The 22,658-nt window shown below is 37.4% G+C and overlaps 1 protein-coding gene across 2 annotated transcripts in view; it reads right to left on the bottom strand.

Annotated features, from left to right (window-relative positions):
• Positions 1-22,216, bottom strand: part of CEP135 (centrosomal protein 135) — a 59,933-nt gene extending 37,717 nt beyond the window's left edge. Inside the window, exons 1-9 of one of the 2 annotated variants that reach the window (XM_045531657.1) lie at positions 21,958-22,216; positions 18,559-18,717; positions 15,790-15,980; positions 14,475-14,642; positions 10,851-10,992; positions 8,818-8,902; positions 4,557-4,685; positions 3,104-3,319; positions 65-130 (exon numbers count right to left, since the gene is read on the bottom strand). In XM_045531657.1, the coding sequence (XP_045387613.1) occupies positions 65-130; positions 3,104-3,319; positions 4,557-4,685; positions 8,818-8,902; positions 10,851-10,992; positions 14,475-14,642; positions 15,790-15,980; positions 18,559-18,671 (1,110 nt within the window). In that variant the 5' untranslated portion in view covers positions 18,672-18,717; positions 21,958-22,216. The remainder of the gene's footprint in view (positions 1-64; positions 131-3,103; positions 3,320-4,556; positions 4,686-8,817; positions 8,903-10,850; positions 10,993-14,474; positions 14,643-15,789; positions 15,981-18,558; positions 18,718-21,957) is intronic. The other variant, XM_045531658.1, reaches the window with a different exon arrangement.
• Between the last annotated feature and the right edge of the window lie 442 nt (positions 22,217-22,658).

Genomic DNA, 22,658 nt, shown 5'->3' with positions numbered 1-22,658 from the left:
GTAAAATAAAGCATAAAAATCTTCCTACTGAAAATGCTGGCAATTCAGTGTGACATCAACTTACCAGTTGAAGTTTTGCCACTGTTTCTTCAAGATCCCGCATTTCGGAGAGCTTTCTTTTAATTTCTTTCTATGAATAAAAAGCCTGTTAGGTAAACACCTAAAAGTCTAAGAATACTTATCACTAAGTCATAAGACCAAGTAATTTTTTGAATAACTTATGTTCCCTCTCACCAGTGAGGACTGAGGCTTTAGCCTTAACACCCTATTTCAATAAAGAAGAGGTAAAATTGAGGATTCTCTTTAATCTTTCGATATCCTGAATGCTTACAGAAGCATATTTGTGACATCTGAAGGAAGAGGGACACTTGAAAATCTCGTAGGAATTGCCATGGGGCAATATTTTATGGCACTGCCATTTCCTGATTCTCCTATCCTGCTTGCTTTCTCCTCACCTGCTTTTACCAACCTGGATCCTCTAGACTACAACTGAGAGAGCAGAATGCCAGGATTAAAACATTATACCCCAATAGGAATCTTTTGTTGAGCCAAGTTGTCGTTTCTGAGCATTGCCAATGGGACATGAGAAGCCATGTTCAGTATGCTGTGCGCATGAGCAGAGGTGCAAAAGGAGGCGGAAAAAGAGAAGGATGAGATACAGGAATGGTGCAATGAAACTAAAGCCACAAAAGTGGAATTAAAATTGTACTAATTATGTACTTTATCAAGACTGTTTTGGTGATCTAGGGTCCCTTTGAGATTGCAATGTTTTGTAGTTTTCAAATGTATGTGAGTTTTTTTTACTTCATTAGTTAAGTTTATTCCTCAGTATTTTATTCTTCTTGATGCTATTGTAAATGGGATTATTTTCTTAATGTCCTTTTTGGACTGTTAATTCTTAGTGTATAGAAATAAACTTGATTTTTGTATGTTGATTTTGTATACTGCACTTTGCTAAATTCATTTATCAGTTCTCATTTTTGTGGAATCCTTAGGGTTTTCCACATATAAGATCATGTCCTCAATGAAAAGAGATAATTTTACTCTTTCTTTGCAATTTGCATGCCTTTTATTTTGTTTTCTTCCTAACTGCTCTGGCTAGGACTTCTAGTAAGTACTCAGTTGAACAGAAGTGATAAGAGTGGGCATCCTTATACTTTCAGTCTTTTACTGTTGAGTATAATGTTTGCCGGAGGCTTTTCACATACAGTTTTTATTATATTGAGACAGTTTCCTTCTATTCCATTAGTTAGTGGAGATGACACCATATAAAATCAATTCAGTGATATAGAACAATGGTCTTCAAACTATATTATACCTACTACTGGGATAACACGAAGATTTTCCAAGTATGATATAAAACAATGATATGCACAGAGTTTAAAGGAATCAATATGTGGATTCTTAATTTGCATATACAGTGCTTCTTAAAAATGATCTACCTAAGAACTTGCTTGTGGACTCGGTAACATGTGAGTTCTACATTCCCACCCTCCCTTTCACAGCTGCCTTTCTCTCACTGTTTCAAGAAAGGCATGAATATCTCATTAATGTCACAAAGGCACAATGTCTCAAGATATAAAAAACTCTTGGAGCACCAGATAAAAAGATAATCTGAAATGTTGGGGCTGGCCACAGGCTTGAAATAAGACACTATTTTCTCCCATTATGTTTCATTAAGAGATGTATTTCTAATAAAATTTTACTTTTTAAATTTAATAAGTATTATATATTTACAACTATTAATATTATTGATATTAATAATTGTGATAATACTATTCACAGACAAATGTTAACACTTTGAAACTTACAGTTGCAGGAAATTTTTAAAATAAGAAATTTCAATTCATATACTTTTTTTTTTTTTTTTGAGACAGAGTCTCACTCTGTTGCCCGGGCTAGAGTGAGTGCCATGGTGCCAGCCTCACTCATAGCAACCTCAAACTCCTGGGCTCAAGTGATCCTACTGCCTCAGCCTCCCAAGTAGCTGGGACTATAGGCATGCGCCACCATGCCTGGCTAATTTTGTCTATATATATTTAGTTGTCCATATAATTTCTTTCTATTTTTAGTAGAGATGGGGTCTCGCTCTTGCTCAGGCTGGTCTCGAACTCCTGAGCTCAAACGATCCACCCGCCTCGGCCTCCCAAGTGCTAGGATTACAAGCGTGAGCCACCGCGCCTGGCCCAATTCATATACTTTCTTATTGCAGATGTATGATAGCATGATTATAAAAAGACATTCAAGGCCAGGCACAGTGGCTCTTGCCTGTAATCCTAGCACTCTGGGAGGAGGCTAAGAAAGGAGGATCATTTGAGGTCAGGAGTTCAAGATCAGCCTGAGCAAGAACAAGACCCTGTCTCTACTAAAAATAGAAAAAAATTAGCTGGGCATGGTGATGCCCACCTGTAGTCCTAGCTACTTGGGAGGCTGATGCAGGAGGATCGTTTGAGCCCAGGAGTTTGAAGTTGCAGTGAGCTATGATGACGCCACTGCACTCTAGCCTGGGCAAGAGAGTGAGACTCTATCTCAAAAAAAAGATATTCAAGTTATAACAGGATAAAATTTTGTTGGAGTTTCAAGAAGAAAGGGTGATTTAGATTTCATTGGCTTTAATTAAAAGAATGATGAGACAATTTTATTTTAAGAGATTAATATTGATAATAGAGTAAAAATTTCATCCTTTCCAGCTATTTAAACTTAGAAATGAAAAACATTAGCTACCAACTTAAAAATGTACAAGGGCATACATAGTTTTAAAAATATCTTTAAAGGATTCTTGAGCAAAAAATGACATAGAGAACAAACTTCAGAAACTCTCTTACAATGCAGAGATAAAAGGATAGAGATGAAAATCTTGAAGAAAATCAGAACAGAGTTTGGGGATCTATCCAAAGAATAGGTTTGCTTCAGAAAGACACACAAACAACTAGAACAGAAATAATCGGAGGGTATAAATAACACTTAAGAAAACCTTCAATTACCAAAACAGAACAAAAAATCCAAGAAATAAAACAAAACCTGAGTACAGATATCAAAAGGGGTTACGCTCACTACATCCTCAGAGAATTAATGAATACTCCCACAACCCACGTATCATTACCTTTGCTTCCCCAAGTTCTTTATCGGCAGTCTGGAGGACCTCTTCCTTATGTCTTTCCAACTGCTGTGCTAACTGGTCTATTTCAGTTAATTCTTGGCAGAGTTTTTCATTTTTGTTACTTAAATTAACAACTTCAGATGTCACCGTATCCTTGGTTTCCATAAGCTCTTGTATATGCTTCTCCAGGTCTTTATTAGCTTGCTGAAGAAAGTCAACCTATATTGAATTTGTAATTCATAATGTGTGTAAATTGGAAAATTATTCTAATTACTAACTTTTAAAATAATATTTAAAAAAAACTATATTTCGAAAGATACTTAAAATTAAAACCACAGCTATTTTATATTTGCAAACTCATATTGTTTTCATGTGCAAAACTGACCATGTGTGATTTAATGAAAATATATATCCACTGGCTTTGATTTTCAAGCACAGAAACGATAAGAAATTTATGTGAACTTTTCCCCAACACAGAGTTGCAACATTATGACAACTATCATAACGATGATAATATTACTCTAGACTGTATTGTCCAATATAGCAGCTACGAGCACCCACATGTGGCTGCTGAGTACTTGAAATGTGGCTAGTCCACACTGAGATGTGCTGTAAGTGTAAAATATACGCAGGATTTCAAAGACGATACAAAGGAAAAAATATGTATATAAAACTATCACTTGAAATGATAATATTTTGGATATATTGGGATAAATATATATTACAATTGTACCTCTTTTTTTGGTTTTTAAAAATCTAGCTACTAGAAAAATTTTAATTCTATATGTGGCTCATCATATTTCTATTGGACAGCACTATTCTAAGAGCTACTACTGATATTTTTTACTTACTCTATTCTGTTTGCAGCCCAGGCAGCTCTGACATATCTAAATTTCTAAAGTTCATGTATCATGCTTTATGGAACTCTCCTGCTCTTTCATCCTTAGGTCGAATACATGGCAAGGGAATTCACTATGTAAGCAGATAAAAGCTAGGTGTTTAATTTTCACATATATTTTTAAATCGTCTTTTTTACATTATAAGAGAAATACAAAGTCATAGAACTTTTGAAAATGAAGAAAATCATAAAGACTATCCCATCACACAAAAACAAGCTTTGTTAGTGTATTTTGGTATATTCTCTTTTAGTGTTTTCTCGGTGTTTCCAAGTACATATATACATTTTCTTAAAGGCAAATTGAAGATCACACTGTACCCATAGTTTATTCTCTTCTTTCAAATTTTTAAAAGTATGGTGTGTCTTAATTCTGGCCTCCTTAAATATTCTTTAAAAACATGATTTTTCAACAGCTATATCCTATTTCTGGATACTTTGGCTCTATCAAATTTTTCCTAATGCAAATAATACCTCAGCGAAAAACCCCTGTCACTTTTACAAACCCACAGACCATTAAGGATTTTATACATTCAGTGCAACAGATATAAAAGCCATTACCTGAATATTTAAATGAGCAATAAGCTTTTCATTGGCTTTATTTCTGGACTCCAGAGAGAGGACATCAGGGGAGCGACCGCCATCCAAAGCAACTGACAGTCGTTCTATTTCTCGTTCTCTTAGCTCAATCTGAACACATAAAGTCATGCTATTATTTTTAAAAATCTGGTTTTGAACCAAATGATTAAAACTGAACATTTATTTGGATATATGTTTTTCTTATCTCCCACAATGTACATAAGAGATTAATATTCACATTTGTACCCACACATACATGCATATGTGCAAAGCAAAAATAACACAGAAAATGTCTATATAAGTATTGTCAATATAGCTTTCATAAATATTTTATTGAATAGATTCTTCCTAATTTAATTTTTGGATTTTTTCCCTTCTCTAAGAATTAGGCAATGTTTATATAAAAAGGAACTTGCTGGCAGATTACATACATGCTCAAGGACTTGGACTGAGTCTGAACCACTTCAGTGCCTGGTGGAATAAAGGTGGAATAAACGAATGCATGTAATATACTACAAAGAGTGGGTTGCTACTGCACCTCAATATTAAAAAAAAAACAGGAAACTGGGGTGAATTAAATTAATTATTATTTAGAAAATAGACATAAAATCAAAAAGATCACTATTAACTATGAATTGACTGATTCACATGCAAGAATTTGGAAAAACCCACACTTTCAAGTTTTGGTTTTCTTTCTTAAAAAAAACCAAAAGCTGAAAACAAAAACCAGTCAATTCAACAAACAATTAACGAGCACAGAATTAGACCACGAATAAAATGTGGTCCTTGACTTTCAGAAGCACACAGCTTTATAGCAAAAGCTACTAATAGCAAGTAAACCAATAATTGTGATGTAATATGGTATTCAATGACAGAATAAAAGAAATAGGTACAGGGTACCAAAGTATTATAGTTAAGAGAATGACGTGATTTGCTCTGCATGGCATGTCTGCACATGCAGAAATTCATAAAGGCCTTATCAAATAAGTATGCCCAAAAGGTTATAAATGATGTCATAAAGAGAAGAAAAGAGGGGTGTTCCAGGCAGTGACACAAAAGCATAAAACAACATGATATGTTTGAGGCAGCAGAAATGGCTCAGTATGACTGGATTGTAATGTGCAAGAAACCAGTGGTTGAAGATGAATCTGAAGAATTAGGCAGGAACTAATCATGATTACTCTGGACTGAAGGACGAATTTGATAGGAATAAAAAAATCTGAGGCAGGGAGAGCTACTGCAGGAATGTATGAGACAATGGAGGCCTAAAATGAAACACTGTTACAGGTTAGAACAGAAGCAATAAGTTTAAGTACTCAGGCAGGGGAACTGACAGAAGTTGGTGTGTGGTGTGTAAAGGCAAGAGAATGAGATGTATCATAGATATAAAAAGACTACAGAATGTGGACTTGGGCAGATGGTGATGCTACCAACCAAAGTAGAGACTACAGTGTTAAAACAGATGTGAGGCAGAAGGTAAGTTCAGTACTAGGCATATGAGTACAAAAAGACTGAATCCGAGTGGACATGTGCAGTGTGAAGTTGGGTATATGGGTCTGGAGCTCAGCAGAGAGGTTTGAGCCAGACAGAAATCAAGGAATAATAAATAAATAGGCAATATTCTAAACCAAGAAAGCAGAGAACACTGGAGAATAGGAAGAAGAGAAGAGATCAAAGACAGAAGCCTGGAAAACAGTAACATTCCAGGGAGCAGGCAGGTGAAAAGAGCAAAAATAAATTATGAGAGGATTAAAGAAAAAAAAAGGAAAACTGGAAGAAAATTAAGTCATGAAAGAGTTTCAAAGAAAAATTATCAATAATGTCAGATACCAAAGAGTGGGTCAAGAAAATAAAGACTTTAAGTATCCTTTTGAATTTAGCAATTAATGTCACTGACGCCATTAATTAGACCAATTCATGTAGTCAGGGGCAGAAGGCAGACTACAAAGAGTTAAGGAGTAAGGAAGTTGAGACAGAAATGGAAACGCTAAGAAACTCTTAAGAGAAGTTTGCATAAAAGAGAGGGAGAAGGTGTTAGCAAGAAGGAAAAGTAGTTAAAAGGGATTTTTTTTAGGGATGTTAGTGATGGCAACAGTATTACCTCCTTATAGGACTATTAAGAAGATTAAAAGAATTCATCATTATAAAGTGATTATATAAGTGTTTGTTGGCCAAGTGTGGTGGCTCACACCTGCAATCAATCCTAGCACTTTCGGAGGCTGAGGCAGGAAGATAACTTGAAGCCAGGAGTTAGAGACCAGCCCAAGTAAGACCAAGACCCCATCTCTACAAGAAATAGAAAAATGAGTCGGGCATGGTAACGCATGCCTATAGTCTCAGCTACTCAGGAGGCTGGGGTAGGAGGATCACTTGAGCCCAGGAGTTTAAGGTTGCAGTGAGCTATGATGACACCACTGCATTCTAGCCCAGGTGACACAGTGAGACCCTGTCTCAAAAAAAAAAAAAAAAGGAAGTGTTTGTTAAAGAAAAGGAGAATAATTGCTTAAAGTCTTGGGCATGGTGACACACACCGTAGTCCCAGCTACTCAGGAATGAGGCTAATGTTGGAGAATTGCTCGAGCCCAGGAGTCCAGCCTGGGTAATATAGCAAGACCCCATCTCTTAAAAAAAATAATAATGAGGCCAAGAGCACAGGCAATTTAGCCTTAAATACCCTACTCACTAAGTCTTAAGCAAGCCTGACTGTACATACTGCTAAAGATAGAGACAGTTAAGACAGGATGATATCCTGAGAAGGGGAGTATTATAGATTGGGGAAAGATCTTGAAAAGAGAAAAATTGGGAATATGTGCTGAGAAAAACATAATAAACTCAAGCAAAATAATAACAAAAACTGACAGGCAGCAGAGTGGGTTCAACTAAGCCCACTAAGATTGATAACCACAAGAAATCGCTGGTTTCAATCAGAGTAGTCAAGCTGTTTGTTTCAAACACCTTAGCCACCTCACAGAGATGGTAAAGACTGGCCAGGTTATGTTCATAAAGTACTTGGAAAACAAACTGATGTATGTATGGTTATAAACTGAGAAATATCAATAACGGCTGGGGGCGGTGGATCACGCCTGTAATCCTAGCACTCTGGGAGGCCGAGGCGGGTGGATCACTCGAGGTCAGGAGTTCGAGACCAGCCTGAGCGAGACCCTGTCTCTAATAAAAATAGAAATAAAAATTATCTGGACAACTAAAAATATATATAGAAAAAATTAGCCGGGCATGGTGGCGCATGCCTGTAGTCCCAGCTACTTGGGAGGCTGAGGCACAAGGATCGCTTAAGCCCAGGGGTTTGAGGTTGCTGTGAGCTAGGCTGACGCCACGGCACTCACTCTAGCCCAGGCAACAAAGTGAGACTCTGTCTCAAAAAAAAAAAAAAAAAAAAAAGAAATATCAATAACATTCAACCCGTGCATATTTGATTTTCACCATCTCTTCATAAAGTTTTTTCGTTGTCATTATAATATCCTTTGTCTTAACTCCCATAATCTTCAAAGTACTTTACAAACTTAACAGTTATAACAAGTTACATCTTTATTTGTATGTGTAGATCACTTCACTCCAAAAAAAATGCAGTAATGTGGAGAAAATGAAAAACGTGTTACCCAGTTTAAACTCCAGGAAGCATCTTAAGAAAGAAATCCTGTAATTACTCAAATCACAATTTAGCCAAGACACCAACAAAAAGGATGAAAGAACAAAGCTTGCTATGGTTATGATATAACTCTGCATCTATTAATGCCCTCGCTTATGCAGAAAGCTGTTTTATGAGGTACTAGTGCTGGGAAAATACAAATATGGCAACATAGGAAGAGTAACTTTCAAAGAGATTTATGTTCAAAATGACAAAATCTATAATAAGACTTTTAAAACCATAAAACTATAATTATAAAACATAGCACACTTCAGTAAAATACCTCCTGACATGGAAAGAGTAATATGGTTATAAAATTATATTTGGGGAGACCGGTCATTCACCTAAAAGAAAAAACACAAAGACAAAAAAGAACAAAAAATTACTTCATCTCAAGGAATAATGAAGGGAATGGCCTAAGTGATCTAAAGCCACTTAAGTCATTCTGTCTATTAACTCTATTAACAAATTAATTTAAAAAAAAAGATAAAAGCTGTAAAAAACTCAGTATCAATAATATCAAATGCAATCCAATTCTATTTGCAATCACAGCATACCAATCTCCATCCCTCCTATGCGAGTAAATACAAATCCTACCTGCTTGCTATAATCTCTCACTCCATTTTCCATCACTGCTAACTTCTCTTGTAACTGGTGGACTTCCTGTTGAAGTTCTTGAATCCTGAAACATATTTACAACTAATGCCAATATAATTTTGTTAAGAAATACAAAATAACAAGAAAGGAAACTAGATGGGTTCTTTCATTAATTTCACACTTTCTGCTTCTCAGTGAGTTATGAGGTACCATTCCAAAGGGTCCCGAAGTCAACATAAACCACAGCACATCATAGTGGAGAGTCAATTTTATACGGATAGATAAAAATTGAGTGGTAAGTAATTTGAAACTCAGATACACTACACAATAAAACATCTGACTATTGCATTTTGATCCTCAGGACAACTTGTGGAGGTACTGCTGCCAATTCTTAAGTTCAAGAAACTGAAGGTTTAGTCCAAATTCACAACATTAAGTGAAATGAGAAACTAAAAGTGTTTTCTGGCCCTAACTAACCTTGTATTGTCTAAATAACTACTCTGCAACCCTAAAGAGAAGGAAAATATGGAAAAATACTGTAATTTTCCAAGTAACTACAGCAAAAAACCTCTTCCTGCTAGAACTTAATTCTAACAGAATCAAGATTTTGTCCAAACTATGTGAATTCTGCAATTACTCAAATATTTTTGTGTTACATCAATATGACATAATTCACTTTCATTACTGGAAAGATATAGCCTGAAGCCAGGTCTGCCTTTAAAAGAGATTTTCCATGGAATGGAATAAATGAGGCTGGATACAGCTTGTCCCTGCTGTTACCGGAACCAAAGTTTTCACTAATCTTGATTTAGGAGAAGAGTATGTAAGCAACTGCACTCATATAAATGCAGGAATGACTGAATACAAACAAAATGTGCATGTGTAAACTAAAGTGAACAAGACCATCAAAACAGACTAATGTCACCTATGCAGCCCAATTAACTCCTTAAGTAACAGTAACACATTGAAAGGTCCTAGACTGTAACAAAAGAATAAAACAAAATATTTCATGGTTAAGATCAGATAACTACATAAATACAGGTACATGACACAGTGTGAGAATAACTAAGCAAAGAGAACCTAATCAGAACCTCTTTTTTAGATTATACTGAGACAATAAACTGAAAAAATTCCCTTATATTCTCTGCAAAATAAAAAGTTATCTGCATCAACCATTTCCACTAGTATATTCCACAGTTTGAAATGCTTCCCCAGCTATCACCACAGAAAATGCAAATAGAGCTTGCTTACTCCTTTGAATCCCTTATTACTTTCTTAATGGCATTTATGTTATTTTTCTTGTCTCAACTCCACTACTGGACTACAAGCTTCTCACAAGCAGAAACACCATCTTATTATATCCTCAGAACATTTATACAGTGCCCTGCCCAGGTGGCTTAATGAAGTTTCAATTACATAGAATTTACATTTGATTTCAATTTTAAGGAAATATAAACATGAAGCTACAGAAATCAAGAAAAACGAATTTCAAATCCAGTTACAAATCTCTTCATGTCGAATTAGCATTTGACATACATCTGAAGTAATAAAGGTTCCTACAAAGATAAACTCAGCCACACACAGTGGTGTAGGTCTGTAGTCCCAGCTACTTGGAAGTGGAGGCACCAGGATCACTTAAGCCCAGGAGATCAAGGCTGCAGTGAGCTATGACTGTGCCACTGAACTCTAGCCTAGGCAATAGAGCAAGACCCTGTCTCTCTCTCTCTCTCTTTTTTTTTTAAAAAGACAACTCTCACTTGAAGATGAAACTAAATGTCAAAGCAACTCTACTGAAATAGGTTCTAAATTATTTTAAAACAAGTATGGACAGAAACCTCAGATATACAACTCATTTGAAATCAGAGTTTCAAAACAAGTAAAATATTCTCTATCATTCAGAAAATATTTATTGAGTGCTTGTGCAAAATTCTCTGCTAGATGCTAGAGACTTAATAAGACAAAAGCTGTCCTATCAAGAAACTTACTGCTACTCAAGTAATCAATTAAGTGAAGCCAACAATTATTTAGTGCACCTGTTATCAGCCACTTGCAGGAGGTCTGCAATGTAAGGGTCATCTGGCTGTGGAACCGGATACGAACTGACTTCAGAGGGAGGGACCGGTTCATCAATTTGCATACGCTGGCGCCTAAAAGCGATACTTCTTTTCTTGCCACCTAAAAAAAATAGGTGAGTGTCTTAAAAAGTTAAGAAGCAAGATAAAACATTGTCTTAGAAGAATTAAATAGTCCAGGTTAGCCTTTTTGTTATGAAGTATGTCTCTAGTTCATATTACAAATGGATAAAATATTTTCTCCTTCATATGTAAATCCCCACCCTGATCTTTAACTAAATAATGCTTTCCTGAAAACCTCAACAAGACATAGTTAGTTAGAAAACAAGTTTTTTTTTTTTTTTTTTTTTTTGAGACAGAGTCTCACTTTGTTGCCCAGGTTAGAGTGAGTGCTGTGGCGTCAGCCTAGCTCACAGCAACCTCAAACTCCTGGGCTCAAGCGATCCTCCCATTTCAGCCTCCCAAAGTGCTAGGATTACAGGCATGAGCCACCACACCTGGCCCAATAAAGCAATTTAAATTAAGGTATGCACATTGTTTTTTAAAGACATAATTCTACTTTACAATTAACAGACTATAGTATAGCATAAACATAACTTTTATATGTGCTAGGAAACCAAAAAATTTGTGTGACTCACTTCATAACAATATTCGTTTTCTTGCAGTGGTCTGCAATATCTCCAAGATATATCTGTATGCCCAGATTTAATTTGTTCCTCCACTAGATGAGGATGAGACTTTGGCAAGATTAAAAGCTGAGTGTGCCTTGTGGTATTCGTTATTATGAGCTCAAGAAATCATTACTAGTAGAAAACTGTCAAACAAGGAGCTTAAAGCAGTGAGAACTAAAAATATACCTGCTTAGGAGAAAGGGGAATGCTCGTACGCTGTCGGTGGGAATGTAAAGTAGTATAGCCACTACGGAAAACTGTATGGACGTTCCTCAAAAAACTAAAAGTAAAACTACCATATGATCCAGCAATCTCACTGCTGGGTGTATATCCAAAGGAAGGAAATCAGTATGTCGAAGAAGTATCTGCATTCCCATGTTTACTGCAGCACTATTCTCAATAGCCAAGATACGGAATCAACCTAAGTGTCCATCAACAATGAATGAATGGATAAGAAAATGTGGTATATATACACAACGGGATATTATTTGGTCATAAAAAAGAATGAAATCTTGTCATTTGCAGCAACATGGATGGAGCTGTAGGACATTGTGTTAAGTGAAATAAGCCAGGCAGAGAAAGATAAATGTCACATATTCTCACTCATATGTGGGAGCTAAAAAGGTGGCTCTCGTGGAGATAGTTAATTGGTGGTTACCAGAGGATGGGGAGGCAAGGGAAGAGAAGTTGGTTAAGGGGTACAAAAACAGAAGGAATAAGTTCTATGAATTGACAGTACAGTAGGGAAATTACAGTTAACAATAATTTATTATATATTTCAAAATAGTTACAAGAGAAGAATTGTACCCAACACAAGAAAAGGATAAATGTTTGTCCCTGATTTGATCACTACACATTGTATGCTTGTATCAAAATATCACATGTATACCCAAAATACATATAACTGTTATATATTAACTTTTAAAAAACACATGCTTATTAAGTAATGTCAAAAGACCAGATGACTGAAATTTTAAGCAGCAAAATTAGAACACAAGAGAATGTCATCTGTAATATAAAGCCATGCTAGTGAATGTTTTCTTAATTATTTTTCATTAAGTAGCAGGAGTAAATTTTTTTTATGGATAGATATATACTATCTCAGTCTAAAAAACATTGATAATTTACTTTTTTAAGCATCTGGCCAAGTTTAGAAGTATACTTGAAAAACTAATAAATCCTCATGAAGAACAAACACAATCCACAATTTTGTCTTTGTTAGAATTCTACCAAATTTATATACTGTAGCAAATTTGTCTCCGGTTTTAAGGATGAAGAAACTGAGCCAGAAGTATTTTAACGGCCTGCTTGCACTGATACACCTAAACAAGGCCAACCACTTCCTTCTTAGTTTACCTCCTGGTTTTCCTCCTTGGTTGCTCCTTCTCAGTTTCTCCCAAAAACCCTCTTCTTCTACCAGTCCCTTAAATTCCAATTTCCCTACGGTCTAGCTTTGTTTCTTTTCTCTTCCAAGTTTACATAATTTCACTAGGTAATTCCCACCATTTCCATAGCTTCAATTACCATAATACTCCAGTGACTCTCAAATTTGAATCTCCATCTGGGTGCACACTTCTGAGAACAGATCTATATATTCTACTGCTTACTAAAAATTTCAACATGAATGTCCTATGGGTATAACATACTCAACACATCCAAAAGTAGACTCCTGCTCCACTTTCCACAATCTCTATCTTAAGAAACAGTACCATCAGCCACCCACTAATTCACTTGAAACAGAAATCTGGGAATTCTTCCACTTCCCAAATCTATCACATTCAGTCGCTAAATTCTATTAATTACGTACCTTGAATGTCTGTTGAATCTGTCCCATTCTTTCCTCAGGAAACCTGATTATCCTCTTTTTTACCTTAATCTACATACTTCTGAGATCTTTCCACTTTCTCTACCTTCCCTGGCCTTGCCTCACAGTCCCCGTCTCCTTCTCATTTCCTGTGCCATCTCGGGCTCCACAGTTCTAATCCCTCCACTCTCAAGAGTCTCCTCTCTGCTCAGCTGCAGGCACAATAACATGACTATGCTCTGGACTTTGTTATCGCTCAGAACTGTGCCAGCTTCTAGATCTTCAACTCTGAAAATCCCTTTTGGCTGCAAACTTCACGCCAACCAAATTACTTTTGGTCCATACCATGCTCCTTAATCCCTGTCTCCACCTAGTCTCACAATCCTGCAGCCTCCTGTGCCTCACTTACTTCCATAATCTTGATCCCATGGTTCAGACACTTCAGTGATGTTGTACTGGAGATTCTTCCATCAACCTCTACCTGTGGAACAACCACCAACTTTGGATGTGGCCCATCATTTCCTTTTTCTTGCTCTAAGAACTACTGAGTATAGTGCTAAAAATGGCAAAATAAACTAAGAAAGTATATAGTTTCCAAATTCTTTCAGTATGGATTACTTTTGTAACTAAAATAATAATAATAATGGTAATAGTAACAGAAAAGAATTAAAAATAGTGATTAGGGAAATAAAACTGGACACTGAAATTAGGCCTCTTTTATCTAAGAAGCTATTACTATTAATATATGTTTCTAAGCACATATATAAAATATTACCTTGATCTTCAGAAATATACCAAGAAGTTTATGTGACTGTCCAATACAGCTATCTATCTATCTATTATAGAGACATGGTCTCACTCTGTTGCCCAGGCTGGAGTGCAATGGCCTGATCATAACTCACTGTAACCTCGAACTCCTGTGCTCAAGCAATACTCTTGCCTCAGTCTCCTGAGGAGTTAAGACTATAGGCATATGCCACCACACCCAGTGAAATCTTTCCAAACTCCAAAGTCTAAGAATGAAAATCCAAAGTCCTGTTTCAGTCAACAGTTTTAATATCTTTAAAAGACTAAATGCATATAATTTGTTTTGAAAAGGAATAGACTTACCTGGAGTTTGTACTACAGCTTGCAAATTTTTTTCTTGAAGTTGTTGAATTTTTTCATTCTTAGCTTTGCTTTCTTTCTCCAAAACTTTGAGTTTATGAACATATTGGTTATTCAGAAATTTTAGATCAGCTGTTTCACGTGCACACTTCTTCACTGTAGTTTTCAACTCTTAAAATGAAAAAGATTCAAAGACTATTTATTTTTTTTAGAAACAGGGTCTCACTCTGTTGTCCAGGCTGGAGTGCAGTGGCATGATCATAGCTCACTGTAACTTTGAACTCCTGGGCTCAAGCAATCCTCCCACCTCAGCCTCCTGAGTAGCTAGGACTACAAGCGAACACCACTATGCCTGGTTAATTTTTCTATTTTTTGTAGAGATGGGGTCTCACTATGTGCCAGGTTGATTTCCTGATCTTTAAAATAGTCTTTGAGGCCAGGCACAGTGGCTCACGCCTGTAATCTCAGCACTTTAGGAGGCTGAGGGAAGGAGGATTGCATAAGGCTAAGAGCTCAAGACCAAGCAGGACAACATAGCCAGGCTATCTCTACAAAAAAAAAAAAAAATTATTAATTTTTTTTTTTAAATCAGGAAATCCATGAAGTTTCTCCATTTAATAAAATATAAAAAGTCAGATCAACTTGAAAGGTTCCACCTAATTCTTTACGCATGCTTTGTCTGAGGTCTATTACCCTCTCTACTATTATTAACAAAACTACAAATAACTCATAAGCACAAGATAGAATTATGTTTTTCTGCTGTTGGATCAACCTAATTTACATCACGGCTTTTGATACAGTAAACTGGGTCTGAAGCTAAAAGATTATGAATTCATGCCAGGTATTAGACTAGGCTTTCTACTGAATATAAGAATTTATAATAAGATAACCATATAATTACCCTTTGCCTAGTACCTTTGAAATCATCCTATTTTACCTCCCAGCTCAAAGACCAAGTATTAAACAATTAGAGTGATATATGGCTTTCACCTTACTTTACTACTTTTATTTTTGGTAAGGGAAAAACAAAAGTTGTTTTAAGAACATTCCTCTAGTAACAGCATTTAATACTCTCTATGGCAATGTTAATTCTAAAAATTTAATGCACATATAGTGACAACTATTATAGTTATCGAAAGAACATTTATTTTCCTTCCTAGGAACTCTTCAACATACCCTATGGTATTGTGGGAGCTATTAACAGAAGGGCTACTGTATTTTCTGGTCAATAGTTTTAAAATTAGACTTTAGCCTTCCTACATATAAAACCAAAAGGGTAAAGATATTGCATGTTAAAATTTACCAAATTTTCACATACCTTTAATGTGTTGGTCTGAGTGTTCTCTCAGTTTCATTAGCTCCAGGTATAATTCATTATTTTCCCTACTTAATCTTCCATTTTCAAGTTTATAAGGTTCCAAAACAAAATCAAAATTGGCACTTTCTTTTTCTGCTTTCACAGCAGATAATTTTGACTGCCGAAGGCTTTCTGTTGTATGAACTAGGTCACTAAAATAAAAGAACAGAAAATGTAACCATAAGGAAACATTCCATTAACTTTCTAATAACTAAAAATCTATTTTTAAAAATGCCTAAAACACAATCATGAGCCGTATAATGACATTTCAGTTAACGACAGATCACATATAGGATGGTGGCCCCATCAGATTACAAGGAAGCTGAAAAATTCCTATTGCCTAGTCACAGCATTACAAAGTTGTAGCATAACACATTACCTTTTCTGAGTTTAAATACAAAAATACTTACTATTGTGTTACAATTGTCTACAGTATTCCATACAGTAACATGCTGTAAAGGTTTGTAGTCTAGAAGCAATAAGCTATACCATATCACCTGGGTGTGTAGAAGGCAATACCATCTAGGTAATGTAAGTACACTATATGATGTTCTCACAAAGATGAAATTGCCTAACACGTTTCTCAGAATGTATTCTCATCATTAAGTGACACATGACTATGTTAATGTTAAATGAGATCAAATTATTAAAAAAGAATGAACACTAGAGTTCTTTCAAGGTTATCAGGAGGTCCTCAAAAATTTCTCAAAACAGGATTATGAAACACATACATTTCAGAATCATCTTTGGATCTCCCCTCTTCTTCATCCCCCATGTCCAGTTAGTCACCTGATCCTGTGGAATCTGAGATTTGTTTATTGAGCAAATATTTGAGTGCCTGCTATATGCCAAGCATCAGGGACACAATAAATAAGATATAGTCCCTTACCTCCAAGAACACAGACTAGTGGGACATTCGTTCAATAAATATTTATTGAGCAGGGAACACAATAAAGTCCTCACCATCATGGAGCTTTTTGACAGTCTGTCAGAAAATTATGATACTATGTGATAAACTCAACAAATAATTCATTGCCCACTATATGTTCAACCTGTTCTGGGTATAGCAATGACAAAGTCAGACTTTCTGGTCTCATGGAGTTTGAATTCTAAAAGAAGACAAAAACAAGTTTCCAATAATGATGACATGTAGTTAAAAGTAACATGTAAGATGTGAAAAAGTCCTGCAGGACATGTAAACTTAGAAGCTATCCAGGCACAAGGGCAAGAGAAGAGGGAGGAAAGAAAGGGACTCTACAGGCAGAAGGAACAGCACATAGAGAGACCAAGGCTGAGGATGCACATATATTTAGGAAACTTCCAGCGGTTTAACACATGGGAGATGAAGCTGCAGGGAGAAACAGGAACTAGATCATGAAGGGCTCTGCAGGCCATATTAAAGATCACAAAATATCTTTATCCATTCTTTCTATCATCATTGCTTACAGCCCTACTATAATAGCTTCCTAAACAACTTCCCTGCTCCAGTCTCAAGCCACTCCAATACAGCTCTTATGGAAAAGAAAAAATCACAAAGAACCTTTCAGTTAAGATAATATGTAACAGCTAAAGTAATGATCAACAATATATTAGAGAACCATTATTAATATAACAGAGTCATGCACTGAATAATGACGTTTTCAGCCAATGATGGACCATATACACAACAGTGGCTCCATAAGATTATAAAGGAGCTGAAAAGTTCCTATTGCCTAATGATGCCTTCATGATCCCGACCCTGTGTAGGCCTAGACTAATGTGTGTGTTTGTGTCTTAGATTTAACAAAAAATTTTAAAAAGTAAAAAATTTTAAAAATGGAAAAAAGGTTACAGAATAAGGATATAAAGAAAGAAAATGTGCTGCTATATAATGTGTTTGTATTTTAAGCAAAGCGCTATTACAAAAGAGTCAAAAGGTTACAATAAAAACTTTATAGAGAAAAAAAGTTACAGTAAGGTAATTTATTATTGAAGAAAGAAAATAATTTTTAAAATAAATTTAGTGTAGCCTAAGTGTACAGTGTCTACAGTAGTGTAGAGTAATGTGATAGGCCTTCACATTCACTCGACTCATCCACAGTAACTTCTAGTCCTGCAAGCTCCATTCCTCGTAAGTGCCCTATACAGGTGTACCATTTTTCGTCTTTTATACTGCATTTTTACTGTATCTTTGCTATGTTTAGATACACAACTATCTACCATTGTGTTACAACTGCCTATAGTATTCAGTACAGTAACATGCCGTACAGCTTTGTAGCCTAGGAGCCACAGCTATGCCACATAACCTAGATGTACAGTAGGCCATACCATCTGGGTTTATGTAAGTATACTCCATGATGTCCACATGACAAAATCACCAGATGACACATGTCTCAGAACGTATCCCCATCATTAAATGATGCGTGACTGTGAAGCAGACATAAAACTTAATAGAAAAGTATCTCCCAACAATATCAGAAACCCAAAAAATTGTAGTCCTATTCAAAGAAAAACTTCAGAAACGTTTACTCTGAACAGTTCAGTGTGAGCAGTGATTTCTAGAGGTTTGCAATGCGGAAACCCTGGATTGAGGACAGGGGAGTAGGATCCACGGAAGAACAGGTGAGCTTCAGATCATTTAAGGACTTTTCAAAAATCTACCCTTTTCTTTACTAAAGCATGAAGTTCAGTCAGAAACTATATAAGTGGATTAAGGATCGTACAGGTTTAGAACTGTATTTTTGTCTTTACCTGAAAAGTTTTTCTACTAAAGGTAAACACTCCACTGTCAGAGTCTGGCGGTATCCCAGCTGATCCAATCTTTTTCTAATATGAATATACTTTCTTTCTACAGCTGTAGTCATTTTGTCTTCTAAAAACTGGTTTTATTCACTCCTAAAAATTAAAGTCCTGAAAGAAAAGAATAAAGTATCATATTATTATAGCCATTATTATTGTTATACAGTATGAAAAAGAGATTCTTTTAATATGAAACAATTAGTTTTCCTTTCTCTTCAGTAGGCAGCCTTCTGGAATACTTAGATTTAAATCCAATGCTTATGATATTATTCCCTTTGCTGCATTAGAGTAAGTATCTCTTCATAAAACTAAAAGTTAAAACAATAAAGCTTCTAGAGGAAGACAGAAGATTCTGTCAAGCCAGAGGAAGGCAGAGAATTCTTAGAAAGCTCTCTTTCAAAAGCACTAAACATAAAAAAAAAAAAATCGACAAACTGGACTTTATTAAAATTTAAAATGTCTGCTCATCAAAATATTAATATTCCACTGAAAATACAAATAGGGGCTGAGTGCAGTGGGTCCTGCGTGTAATCTTAGCACTTTGGGAGGCCAAGGCAGGAAGATCACTTAAGGCTACGAGTTCGAGACTAGCGTGAGCAACATAGTGAGACCTCTATACACAAAAAATTAAAAAATCAGCCAGGCATGGTAGCAGGCATCTGTAGTCCCAGCTACTTGGGAGGCTGAGGCAGGAGGATCACATGAGCCCAGACAGTGGAGATTGCAGTGAGCTACGATTACACCACTGCACTCTAGCCTGGGCAACGGAGGGAGACCTTGTCTAAAACAAACAAACAAACAAAAAAAAAAAACAAAAAGAAAAGGCAAACCAGAGAGTGTGAGAAAATATTCACAATATCTGACAAAGGATTTTTATATGGATTATAAAAGGAACTCTTACAACTCAATAATAAGACAAACATCTCAATAAGAACATTTATTTGGGCTAAAACTAAAATTTAGTTAAGACTTGAGGCACCTTGTAAAAGACATATGAATGGGAGCAATCATATGAAAAGATGTTTAACATTAGTCATCAGGGAAATTACAAACTAAAACCACAATGAGGACCAATTTTGCCCATACTAAAATGGCTACAATTAAAAGGATCGACAATACCAAATGTCTGCAAAGACAGAGAGCAACTGGAATCCTCACACATTGTTGACAGGAGCATAAAATCTCTTTGGAAAAAGAAAGTTAAACATGCTTCTACCTTATAACTGAGTATTTCTATTCCTAGTCATTTAGGCAAGGAAATGAAAATAAACATCCACAAAAAGACTCTATAAGAATGCTCATAGTAGCTTTATTCATAATAGCCCCAAACTGGAAACAATCTAAATACTCCTCAATAACAAAAGTGATAAACTATGACATATTCACACCATGTAATACTAAGGAATAAAAGGGAAGGAAATGATAGATACCAACAACATGGATGCATCTCAAAAACATCATTTGAGCAAAAGAAGCCAGACACATACTGTATGTTCCATTTACATGACATTCAAGAACACACAAAATTAAGCCATGGGGACAGAAACTAGAACAGCAGTCGCCCTGGGAGATGGAGGAGGGTGGAGAATGACTGGAAAGGTTAAGAGAGAACTTTCTAGGGTGATGAAAATGTTATGTTGATTGTGGTAGTAGTTACACATTTAAATAGTATATACATTTAAGAAAACTTTTCAAATGGTATGCTTAAGATCCATGCATTATACCATGTAAATTTCACCTCATTAAAAAATAGACATTAAGTATTTCTGTACATTTTTTATCCTTGTCTTTTAAAATATTTATGAATATATTCTTCATCAATCTTTGGAATTATCCAAAGATCATTTCTTTAGAAACTTTGCTTTTTTCTAACCTTTGCCAACTAAATGTAGTAATAGTACTCATACTTCTAAACCAAATAAAAACTGTTTTACATCTGTTGTTTTTCAAAATTTATAAAACATGCAATACATGCATATGAATACAAGTAAAATTTGATCCTATCACTACCCGGTGAGGGAGAAAGAGTCAATGATATTCCTATTTAAAGATGAGGAAAGGCTGCCTCAAGGAAGTAACTTTTCCCAATCCACAGGGACACAAAGTAGGTGGGCAGTCACTGGGAGGTTCGGAGTCCTGAGTCCTGACCCAGCACTCTGGTTTCTGTACCATGTGGCCTCAACTTACCAAATCACTTCTCTTATAATTAGTACCTCTCCTTGCTTACTCCTTTCTACAAATCTTACTCTCTGCTCTTGCTAACCTTTTCTCTAAGTGGCTTCCCCACGTTTTTCTAGGTTCCTTCCATAAAAAGGACCTAACTGACACAGGGTGTTTTAGGGAAACTCCTGCAGACATCAGAAATACCCCTGACCAAAACAAGTGTATTACTAGCAGGGTGTAAACTAGCAGAGCCTGCAAAAAACGGTTCTCCTCTTTATCTGCTACCAATTCGTAATACCTCCTCACATCCTGTTTTGGGGAAGGGGGAATGATAATGAACATGATGAATCAATAAATCATGGCCAGGGCCTCAATACTCAGGACACATTAAAATCCTCCCAGGATGGACAAAAACACGGATTAGGTTTTCCCCACCCATGGACTGTTGCCTTCCCCCATACCCTGCATCCAAACATTGTGGCTCTACTCTTAAGTTTCTAGCAAAACAACATAAAGGTTAGGTTTGGGGATCCCACACACATATACATTTAGAACTATGCATCATCTACTTAACTCTGTAGAGTTGACGTCTGAAAGCCAGTCCATCTTATTTTTAGGAAAACATCCTGTAAGTATGTATGTATGCACAAGGCCTTTAAAAAAAGCAAACACCCTCCCCCCCACAACAAATAAACCCGTTAACTGAGATTATCTCAAAATCCTTCCTTTTAAACTTAAAATAGCAGAGCCTGGAAGGCAGAGGGGATGTTTACAAAGGTGCTGGGCAAAGATTGGCTGTCACGGTACGCTTTGGGGCATTTTTGTTACAAAGAGCACGTATCATTCTTACACAGAGAAGGCATTTTAATTTTTAAATCAAGCCATCAGTCACCAGCAGGCTGGTCTGCACGGCCCTCACAGACGCCCCGTGGCCAGCTGGGCTCAAGGGCTCCCCGACCGATTTCGGGTTTGCAACTTTGCTGTCGGGCGTTGCGGGACGCGGGTGCAGGAAGCCCGGCCGCCGGGCAGTCGCCGCGTCCGGCCCGGCCCCGCCCTGCCCCGGTTCGGCCCCACTTCCTCCCCCGCGCGGCCTCCCGGCAGCGCCCGGGCCCGGTCCACGGGCACCGCCGGAAGACCCAAGGCGAAGGCGGCCGCGCCGGCCCCGGCCGGCCCCGCGTCCGGACTCACCGGCAGCTTCGGCCGCCGCTCCCTCCGCCCGCGGCCGCATCGCCTCCGGGACTCGCCTTCCTCGCTGGCTCCTTCCGCCCAGCCACCGGCTCCGGAGCTACAGCAGTTTGAAAATGGCGCGGAGAGACTATCGGGGCCGGCACGGAGGAGGCGGCGCGGTTGCCCCGGTAACGGGAGCGGCGGACAAGGCTCGGCGCGACGCGCAGCGAAGGCGCGCCCGGCGGCGAGGGCGGTGCTGGGCCCCGGCGCCCGGAAACGCAACGGCCCTGACGGCGCGAGGCCACGGCGCCCCCTGGCGGCCGGCGGGCGCAGCCAGCAAACCCCGAACCTCAGCGGACGCCTGACCCGGCATCCTATCAGCCGGGGTGCGGGTCACCCGTTGGGCGGGATGAAAATGCTGCTCCAGTCCGGTCCCTGCAGGGGATTAGCTTTCACCTGCAAGGTGAGCGCCTGCTCACCGTGTAACACCCAGCGCAGAAATCGCGTTGTCTGTGCAACTTTCCCTGACAACCGCCCCATACAGTTAACTGCTGCCCCACAGCCGTATTCCTGTTCCCCTAAGGCTGCGCGTGGAACCCTCGAACAGAATTCATCCAGCAAAACATAATTACTTGTTTATATGTCTCTCTGCCGCCCCCAACTGTGAATTCCTTGAGTCAGAGATCATTTTACTCAGCTATGGCTCTAGCACCTACCACAAT

Source organism: Lemur catta, chromosome 19 (genome assembly GCF_020740605.2).
Source record: "Lemur catta isolate mLemCat1 chromosome 19, mLemCat1.pri, whole genome shotgun sequence".
In the NCBI taxonomy this organism is placed as follows: domain Eukaryota; kingdom Metazoa; phylum Chordata; class Mammalia; order Primates; family Lemuridae; genus Lemur; species Lemur catta.
Note: the sequence above shows the minus strand (reverse complement) of the source record. Positions and strands in the feature narration are given on the sequence as shown.